This window comes from Papio anubis, chromosome 5, assembly GCF_008728515.1.
Source record: "Papio anubis isolate 15944 chromosome 5, Panubis1.0, whole genome shotgun sequence".
NCBI lineage: Eukaryota > Metazoa > Chordata > Mammalia > Primates > Cercopithecidae > Papio > Papio anubis.
Window position 1 is genome coordinate 120,209,897 of NC_044980.1, and position 11,034 is coordinate 120,220,930.

Consider the following 11,034-nt stretch of genomic DNA (forward strand, 5'->3'; position numbering starts at 1 on the left):
TGTCTGGAACCCAGAGCTGTTCCTCTAATAGCACCCAAGTCACCCCTGGGTCTTTCCCACAATGCTCTGAAATCTCAAACATTTCTTTCTTCCAATCATACCCAAATTATATTTCTAATCTCCATTGTCTAATTCCAGTGCTCTGTTAGAGAAAAAAAATCAAGTTAATTAAATTAATCCAGTTGTAATTTAATTATTGCAGCTATAGATTTTAATTATAGTGCCTCATGGTTAAATACCACTCCATGTTCTCCAGAGACTTTCACATTCATCAATTTATTTGTTCTCATACAAATTCAGGGAAGAGGGCAAAGCAGATAATCTTATCCTCATGTTTATGCCTAGGATGACTGCTAAGAGTCACCTGTGACTTACACAAACACAATTTTTGATGGGAGGGCTTAGACCAAGAATTCTTTTTTTTTTTTCAATTCAAAGTTACATGTGTATAAATACAGATAAGGTCTATTGGCACAGGATGACAGAGTGAAATGAAGATCTTGAGGTGGTGGAGGGAATAGCTGGGACTGAAGGACATGAACTCCTGCCAGCTTCCAAGTCCCACCAGGTTACAAGCAGTCACCTCGGCCCCTGAGCTTAGCCCCCTCTAAGGACTGGTCCTCAATATGTACCCTGGACTTTTCCCCAGGTCCATAATGCTGTGCTGTGCCACATTGTATTTTGTTTTTAATCTTTCATTGTTTATATTTTTAACAGTCAAAAAACAATCAGCTGTTTGTGAATCTTAAAAATGTGAACCCTGGGAAGAGAGGCCCTGTGGGGGACTGCACTGGGACATTGCCAGCTGATTGGAAACATGGTGGCTACCTCAACGAGCTTGGTGAGTTCTCCCAGTGCACGTCCCCAGCACGCCTTGACCTATGAGTCCCTGAAACAGTCACAAATCTCTGTCTGTGCCAAGGTGTTCTATTGAAAACTTGTATCAAAAAGCACATTTACAGAATTATGCCTAACACCTGTACAGGGCTAACTACTGTCCTAAGGGCTTTATCTATTCAACAAACATTTATTGAGTTCCGACTGTGTTCCAGGAATTGATCAAAAGAAATTGGGGGCCGGGCGTGGTGCCTCACGCCTGTAATCCCAGCAGTTTGGGAGGCCGAGGCGGGCGGATCATGAGGTCAGGAGATCGAGACCATCCTGGCTAACACAGTGAAACCCCGTCTCTACTAAAAATACAAAAAATTAGCTGGGCGTGGTGACGGGCACCTGTAGTCCCAGCTACTTGGGAGGCTGAGGCAGGAGAATGGTGTGAACCCGGGAGGCAGAGCTTGCAGTGAGCTGAGATCACGCCACTGCACGCCAGCCTGGGTGACAGAGTGAGATACTGTCTCAAAAAAAATAAAATAAAAAAGAAAGAATTTGGGATCTCTGCCTGCTCATAGCTTACATTCTAGCTCTATGCCTATTAACTTAATTCTCACAAGTACTCTAATAGATAGGTACTATTGTTATCACCATCTCCATGTTACAGTTGAGAAACTGAGTCATAACAAATTACTTGCACAGCGCCTCATCGCCTATTAAATGTCAGAGCTAGTATTGCACCCTGTCAGGTTGGCTCCCAGATATGCGTTCCTCTTTGTTCTCTTTTGATATAGGGTATCCGTACTTGAGATCCCTTTCCCTTTCAGGTGAGGAAATAGAGATACCAACAGGAATACAGTGGTGGATCAGTGATTCAACTTTTTGAAATCAGGACTCCTTTACACTCTTGAAATTTATTGAGGACCCCAAAGAACTTCTGTTGGTAGGGGCTATATCTATTTATATTTACCATATTAAATGAAATTTAATGTGGTAATGAAATTTGATATGTAAATAAAAGTAAAAAAAAAGAGTAATTTATTTAAATTAACAATAATCATCACATTTCACGGTGACATAAATTTTGTTTTTATGAAAAATAACTACATTTTCCAAAACTACCCAAAATTAGTGAGAAGAACAACACTATTTTACACCCTTTTTATAAAAACTCTCTTTAATGTCTGGCTTAATAGAAGATAGCTAGATTATCATGTCTGCTTTTGCATTCAGTTGGTTTTGATCTCATACTTTGTGTAGCTTCTGAAAAACTCCACTGTATGCTTGAAAGAGAATTAGAGTGAAAATGGCAAATAATGTTGTATTGTTATGGAAATAGTTTTGCAGCTGGGCACAATGGCACAGGCCTATAGCCCCAGCTACTTGGGAGGCTGAGGCAGGAGGATTGCTTGAGCCCAGGAGTTTGAATCTGATCTGGATGACATAGCAAGACCCCACCTCTTAAAATATATATGTGTATATATAGTTTTGATCTCATAGGCCTCCTGAAAAGGGGACAGGAATGCTTGGTCCACACTTAAAGAACTTCTGTGATATACCATTAATTATGCAGTGCAGTTTCCAAGCCTGTACCCCATATTTGCAGGGAGGAGTTTGATGATATAGTAACTTACAGGTGCGCAGTGTCTTATGGATAACAAGTCCTTTCACATACATTTATTTGGAGGTAGGTGCCAGAAATCCCAGTTAAATTTGAATTTCAGATAGATAAACAATAAATATTTTTTGTATAAATATATCACAGGTATTACATGGGATGTACACTGAAGATTATTTGTTGTTTCTTTAAAATTTTAATATAGCTGATTTTTGTGTATTTTTATTTGTTAATGTTTTGTTTTGTTTTTGTTTTTGAGACAGAGTCTCACTCTGTCGCCTAGGCTGTAGTACAGTGGCATGATCTCGGCTCACTGCAAGATCTGCCTTCTGGATTCAAGCGATTCTCCTGCCTTAGCCTCCCAACCAGCTGGGATTACAGATGTGCACCACCATGCCTGGCTAATTTTTGCGTTTTCAGTAGATACTGGGTTTCTCCATGTTGGCCAGGCCATTCTCAAACTCCTGACCTCAAGTGATCCGCTTGCCTCGGCCTTCCAAAGTGCTGGGATTACAGGCATGAGCTACCGCACTTGGCCTATTTGCTAAATTGGACAATCCTCCTTGGTGGACCCTGTCCCGTGAATCTTGTATAATAGAGGAATAAACTGGGAGGCACAGAGAGGTTAACCCTCTTGTCTGAAATTTCAAAGGAGGAAAGGGGTAAAGCCAGATTTCCAAGTTGGTCTTCTGACTGCTCCCCTTAAACACTGCTTCTTCTGTAAGTGGTGTCAGGTTTTCTGAGCCAGTCATAGGAACTGATCCCTCCGGGAATACCTGTTTCTATGGAAATAAAAATGTTTAAGTGGTGAATACAAATTCTTAGTCGTTTCCCTAGTGTCGTGGTTATCATGCTTGCTGTACAAATTCCTAACTTTTATCTGCATTCTATACCATTTTTATCAATAGAATGTGTATTTCCAACCATAGTAAAATTATTTACATACAAGACTCACAATATGCTTATTGGTAACATCATCTAACATTAAAGGAGACTTTTTAGGAGTCTTAATTACGTTTATAATTTAGCTCAAAGGAATGTATGAATTGATATTCAGCAAAATACCAACCAGCACTACTGAAAGAAAAGTCCTCTTGTTCTGTCTTAGACCACTGTGAAAACTCCAGAAGATACAACATCACTACATTGGTCATATGTAAACGTCTCTGCTTTCTGGCTCAATGAGACCCAAGGGACTGAGTGTTAGGAACATAGAATCTTCATTGGAAATTCTAGATCGTCTTGGTTTATTTAATTCTGCATTAACATCCCTTTAAAGTTGTTTGCACAGAAAAAGTTCTTCACAAAGGACAGAGTCAGGCATGTTGTGGATGATAAAGTGTACAGGTGCTTTAAATGATGGAATAGTTGTCGTCATGGTATCTGAAAGAGCCTTGAATTACACACAAAAGGCCCTGAGATATGGCACTGGGCCAATCACTTACCCTCTCAGAGTTGATTTGTTCATTTGTAAAATGGGAGTAATAACCGTGTACTGGATCATTGTGTGAATTAAATTAAACCAAGCATTTGAAAGCCCTGCCCCAGGAATTGGTATATATAGGAGTTTACAGGGAATCCTGACTGCTCCCTCCTTAAAACAGCTCCCTGATCCTCCAAGGCAATGAAGAGAGAATCTGGCAGGGGTGTCTGGCCTCACAGCCCCAGCTCTCATTCCCTAACTTACTCTCTGCTCCATGCTGGTTCTGTCTTTCACATCTTGGTAGAAGGCTAGCCACTGCACAGCTAAGATTAAAACGGACATTTAACAAGACTTTGCTACAGTCTGGAGATGACCAAGAGTATTTGGCAAAGAGGAGTGTAGACAGAGCTCCCTGATAGAGCTGTTCTCAGGGGCCACAGACTGTGCCGCATCTTCATGGGTCCTCATTATAAAGTCTGGGAATTCCCAAGACCACCCTGACTTCTGACATCAGCTCCAAGTACGAGGATCACCAAGACTACCCTCAGGATCAACATTTTGCTACAAGGACTCACTGAACTCATTGAATGGGCATTCTCATGGTTACAGTTTAGGCGGGGACTCAGTCATATGGACATGATTGACTCCCAGCATGTAGACATAATTGACCTTTAGCCTTTCTCCTTCCAGAGGTGGAGGCGATACCATATGGCCCAAAACCCCCATCATAAATCACTTGGTTACACTATCCAGTGTAGCCCTGGGCCTTCAGGTGAACAAAAGCACTCCTATTGGGCAGGACAGTCCAAGGACTTCAAGATCACCACCCAGGAGCTGAGGGCAAAGGCCACCCCTTTCTTTGATAAGGTTAATTCTTCACTACACACCCATTTATGCTGCTGCCTCCCTGCGTAACCCTGTGCCTTTCCCTCCAGCTGTAGGCTTGGTTAGACTCTTCACATCCCAGATGCAAGAGAGTGTGCCTGAGAGAGGAAAATATTCCTGTTTCCTGTCCCACATGATGGATATCTGACAGACCCTCTCCCTTTAGGAGAGGCTGCTTCCTCCTCCACAACAGTGTGTGCTTACTCAGTGATCCCCATAGGGCACCAACATCACAACTTGAGCTTCATATCACTCTAAGAGATGCATGCACAGTGGCAAGGGTATCATTTCCTTAACATTCTCAAATACTTCCCTGGAATGTTCATTGCTAGTCGTTACTTTACTCTCTACTTTTAACCTAAGTCTGTAACATTCGTATTGTATTGTATTGTATTGTATTGTATTGTATTGTATTGTATTGTATTTCAAAAGATTAGTGACAAGGTTTTGCCGTATTGCCCAGGCTGGTCTTGAGCTCCTGAGCTATAGTGACGAGGTTTTGCCGTATTGCCCAGGCTGGTCTCAAACTCCTGAGCTCAAGGAATCCACCCACCCTGGCCTCCCAAAGTCCTGGGATTACAGGCATGAGCCACCACACCTGGCCTGTAATAGTCTTTTAAAAGACAATTGAAAAGGGCTTGGAGTGCTTAAGCAAAGACTGAAGCAGAGGATAATATAATGCACTGAGTGTTAGAGTAATTGACACACTTCGTTTGTATGCTGCTTCAGAGTTTACAAAGCCTTTCCATATGCTCTGTTTCACTTAATGATGACAAAAACCCTGGAAGGCAGGAAGGCAAATTTTGTTTTCCCCATTTTAGAGATGAGAAAATTGACACTCAGAGAGTGGAACATCTTGCCCAAAATCGTATGGCCAATAAGTGATGATATGTAATTCCTTTGTCTCCTAATCTATAGTTTTTTCCTCTTTGTCACAGCTCCAGTAGAATACTTGATTCCCATGCAGTATTAACAATGCAATTTTGCAGATAGTATAAAATGGGCTAGGTAATATCCTCTTATTTTGTTTTTAATAGTGTGAATTTGTGATTAAATGCTTGTATTTTATACAACATGCTTATGACCTGATTGATTTCTGTAAGAGGTTGCATGTTCTGTCTTGCCTACATGCGCAATTTTTTCCAGCATGAGCAGGAATGCTCCTATTTCCCTCCCCACACCCACGAAATAAAGGCTGGCCATTTTCCAACAAGAAAGTGGTTTTTTTGTATGTATCTAGGCTCATACACAATTATGTCCCCATACCTGGAAAAGTCAGATTGTTAAAATAAAAGCTGAATAAAGAAGGGCAAGAGCTAGTATCACCTGTAAAGTGTTAGTCAACAGTGTTTGAAGCTTCCAGTCTCCAGAAAACATGCTTATAGTGAAGACAATAATATAACCGAACCGAATAATGATTATTGGGAAAACGATTTGAAAACCATCAGAGCCTTCCTTGAAAGAGCTGCACATAGGTGTGAAATGTCGCCTCTGGTCTTGGCTGTGTCTTTTCACTGTGCAACCTTGAATCAGTATACTGATTTATTTCTGGGCCTCAGTTTCTATCCTGTTTTGACTAGCTTTTCCTGAATCACTGTAAATGACTGGGTGAATGACCAAATGTGTGTGTGTTTAATTCTAAGCACCGGGGACATCTGGGACAACTGATCCGGTGTAAAGACTTGAAAAGCAGCAGCCTGGTTGTTTGCTGCAGTGGGAGATCCTCTTCCAGGACCTTGGAATATTGGATGGGGTTTTTCTTCCTTTAAATTCTCACTGGGTGTTTTATGCTTCCTTTATTACAGGTGCTTTTGGACTTGACAGAAGCTATATGGGAAAATCCTTAAAAGGTATGGTGTAAATTTGAAGAAGAAATCAGAAGCACAATTAAATTTTTTTTTAAGAGTTTTGCTCTTTCTTTTTTATTTATTTATTTATTTATTTATTTATTTTTTATTTATTATTATACTTTAAGTTGTAGGGTACATGTGCATAACGTGCGGGTTTGTTACATATGTATACTTGTGCCATATTGGTGTGCTGCACCCATCAACTCGTCATTTAATTAAATTTTTTTAACCTCAAAGACTGAAATATTTTTTAAACAAGCTAGAGTGACAAGAGAAAATGTAGAATTTTTCGTGTGGTCAGTTACTACAGCAAACACACAAACGTGTGACTGACATCAAGAAACTGACCAGAGGTGGACCTTGGTAGAGCTTAAGTCTTTGGGGAACAAAAGATTCAGTTTGCTGAGGAAACACTCATATGAAAGAAATATGGCTTATGGGGAGACAGAAACATATAAGGGGAAATAGCAGAGACAATAAGAAAAGATCTGCATGGTTACATGTTGACCAAGGTCTGCTCTTTAGGATGGGTGTGAGTGATTAGGTGCCCAGTACAGAGTTTTACCAGGAGTCCTCCCAGCACAAATGCCTTCTTGTCATGATAACCGAGCACTCTTGGTGCCCCTGGGGCCATCAACAGCTGGTTTCTTGATTGAACTTCAGTAAATCTTCTATTAATAAAATAGAATGTAATTGATTATATTTGAATGTGATCATAAAAATGAAATCAGATAATGATATTGATGTTATTGATGTCAGTACTCATCTTGGAGAGGAACTAAAGCTGCTTTACGAATGGGTCATTTTATAGCAAATTCTCTCCAAAACAAGTGGAAAAGGTGTAGTATTATTTTCAGTGTGTAGAATTATGGAAACCTAGCTATAAAGAAAAAACGTAAATTATTACCAAGAAATGATGTTGCCAGTGACACAGCATTAGCTTTCTCTTCCCATTTCTCTTTGCAGACCTGGGAAAGAATTCTGAATATAATTCAAGTAACTGCTCCCTAAGCAGTTCTGAGAACCCATATGCCACTATTAAAGACCCACCTGTACTTATCCCTAAAAGCTCAGAGTGTGGTTATGTGGAGATGAAATCGCCGGCACGAAGAGATTCCCCATATGCAGAGATCAACAACTCAACTTCAGCCAACAAGAATGTCTATGAAGTTGGTAAGATCTCTTAACCATAGAAAGAACCGAGTGCATAAGTTTTTAAAAACAATTTTAAAGTCTTTATGAATTTAATAGTTGCAGATCATAGAAATCTTTTTGAAAATAATGGTCCGTATTTTATTTTATTTTGTATTTTTTTGAGATGGGGTCTCTCTCTGTTACCCAGGTGGTGTGCAGTGGCACAATCTTGGCTCACTGCAACCTCCACCTACCGGGCTCAAGCCAACCTCCCACTTCAGCCTCCCAAGTAGCTGGGACCACAGGCAAGCACGACCACGCCCAGCTAATTTTTTGTATTTTGGGTAGAGATGGGATTTTGTCACCATATTTTATTAATAGATGCAACCTGTGTTTTTAGTGATCATATTAATTGGTGCCAAAGGAATTTTCCAGGGACAATATCATTTAGAAAAATTTAAGGTAAATTTTCTTTATTTTTCACCTAATCATCCATCTTTTGTTTTGTAACCATAGTGAATATTTTGGCACATATGTGGATAGCATATGTATCCTATTAGCTAATATATCTAGTTAGCCAAAACAAATGGTTCAAGTGGATTAAACAGGTGATTCCATTTCCTGGTTCATTGTATTAATATAATGCATTTAGCAAGATTGAAACATTTTACTTTTAAACTTGTCCAATATAGTTGTAATATTCTCTGACGTGAATGTGATGCAAATTAATATGAATTCAATTTAAAATTGAGGTTATTTTGATTGTCTTTTGCAAATACCACTTGGGAAATGATAAAACATACCACCACTACCGTTGGCTAAACAATAGGGCTATATATTTTCATTTTTTTCTCTCTCTCTCTATTTTTATATCTCTGTGAGTATTTGTGATTTTAACTTTAAAATATTCTCTACTACTTGTAAATGAAGTGCCTACTTTACTACTAGTATTTTATTTTATGCCAGGTATGTCCCCAGGAAAAAATACACAAAATAATTTCTTTTTAAAGTATTAAGACAGCTTTTTAAAGTGGAAGTCAAAGTGAACTAAATTTATTTTTGGAAAGTCAGTAGCAATTCTCCTTTAAACTGTCCCACAAACCCACCACAGTAGGATGGGAACTCAACTGAGAGCCTGAGTCTTGAGTCCCAAAGTTGTGAACTTGTTGAGTGTTTTCATTAACCGAATTAAGGTTTGAGAACCTCAGTCTTCTCACCTGTGGAATAAGGGGCTTGGCCTACATTATCCCCAAGGGGTTTTTCAGACCATGATTCATATCCAGGATTCTGTATATTCCCTTAATGTCTTCATCCTGATTATGTCGTCATCCTTTTGTTCTGAACACCATTTGTGTTTGCCAGTTGATCCAACTATACAGAGTTGCCACCTGTATGTGATGATTTTTAAAATCATGTTTTTAAAACCAGTATTTCCTTATATTTTTTTAAAAGTCCCATTGGTATGTTTGAAATTTGCAAGAAATGCCATATTCTTTTTAAAAATGTTTCCATTGCTGATAAATTAATGTGTCCTTGGTTATCACAGAACCTACAGTGAGTGTTGTCCAAGGAGTATTCAGCAATAATGGGCATCTCACCCAGGATCCATATGACCTCCCAAAGAACAGTCACATCCCTTGTCATTATGACCTGCTGCCAGTCCGAGACAGTTCATCTTCTCCCAAGCAAGAGGACAGTGGCGGTAGCAGCAGCAGCAGCAGTGAATGACACCAAAGGACTGCTTGGTAGCCACTGGAAACCTTTCCAGAACTGCTGTTTGGTTCTTCTCCATCCTCAATTTTGCCACTTTCATGTGAATGTTAATCAACTCGGTAGGCAATTGTTGGACATGAACCAGAAAGCTGAAAGCTGAGGCTGCAATTGTTGGATATGAACTGGAAAGCTCAAAGCTGAGGCTGACACTGACTATAGGTGCTTTTTGTTCAGGTGGATTTGAAGGAGTTAGAGATGTGATTTGCCATTGCTGTTAGTTTTTGAACTATAACCGTGAAGCATGACTTATTGTAAGATGTTTGCTGAAAGCATGAACTTGCAGAACTCCCTCGGAGACGCAGGTTGCAGTGGACATTGGCATTGTTGCTTGAACAATTAAACTTTGAATATTTTCTTTCTCATTTGCATTATACAGCTGTACCTAGGATTGTACAGTTTACCATAAAATTTACTTCATGAAAGTGGGAATCATTGAACATGTAGAAGAAAAGGTACATATTGTTAAGTCCTTATTCTTAACTTTATTCAACTGGACTCAGAATTGTAGGGATAATATGAATGCAGGAGGAAACATTCTGTCAGGTGGTATAACTGGATAGACTTTGAATATACTCTAAAAGTGGACAGAAAATTTAAATATGAAAATCTTAGGTTTTGTTTAGAATGAGAAAACATACAATTAGAATTATTTTAGAAATAGTAGGAAGTATTGAAGAAGTCAATACACAAATATGCCAGGCAGAGGTGGTTTTCTCTCTGACCCTCAACCAGCTTCAGATCTATGACATTATTCTGATCATTGGCTCCATCATACATATTCACCACTTGAGATTCATAACATATCAATAGTTATTTCATAAATATAGAAATGAAATAATTTTATTTTTGACAGACTGGATGGAATGAGTGTGTAATGATTGATAAAGGTTGTAAATTTTAAGTGCAAGATGATGCCTACGTTTTGTAAACCATTAGTAATACGTGCTGTAATATAGAATTAGCGGAACATTTTGATTAATCTTTCCCTAGAAGTGACTGAAATATTTTTGTGCATATTTGAGAAAGGGCACTTTCCTTTTATTAATTGTCAATTTAGAGAAACTATGCTTAAGCTGGTCTTTTGCATTGCTAATGTGACATGTACCCCACTTTTCATTAATTTGTATTTCCATTTTTAAGTTGCATATTCTATGTTTTGTAGTGTTTGGATTGTTAATGAAAAATTATTATATTATATGTTCATTGTTCCTTGTATTATTGCCGCTTATCTTTTGCTTGATAAAAATGCATTGTTCTTTTTTCTTTTGGAGGCACAAGATGAAAATATATAATTTGAATTGATTAAAATTGGCCATTACTAAAATAGGTAACCACAGGTGATTGGCTTATGATTGAAAGAGAGATGCTTTTCAATATTCCAAAATAGAGTTCCTTTTGATCTGTTGGTTCTGAGCCTTGGTTAAACCAGGGAGAAGGGGAGCAGAAAGAAAACGTTACTGCATGAGTACCACAGACTCATCTTACAAAAAACTCTCATTATGGTGATCACAGAATTGACCATC

General features: G+C 38.9%; 1 protein-coding gene across 4 annotated transcripts in view; it reads left to right on the forward strand.

Annotated features, from left to right (window-relative positions):
• MEGF10 (multiple EGF like domains 10) overlaps nt 1–10,814 on the forward strand; it is a 375,350-nt gene extending 364,536 nt beyond the window's left edge. For all 4 annotated transcript variants that reach the window (XM_021940186.2, XM_021940185.2, XM_021940188.2 and 1 more), the window contains 4 exons: nt 718–841; nt 6,560–6,604; nt 7,571–7,777; nt 9,285–10,814. In XM_021940186.2, the coding sequence (XP_021795878.2) occupies nt 718–841; nt 6,560–6,604; nt 7,571–7,777; nt 9,285–9,466 (558 nt within the window). In that variant the 3' untranslated portion in view covers nt 9,467–10,814. The remainder of the gene's footprint in view (nt 1–717; nt 842–6,559; nt 6,605–7,570; nt 7,778–9,284) is intronic.
• Nucleotides 10,815–11,034: the final 220 nt, after the last annotated feature.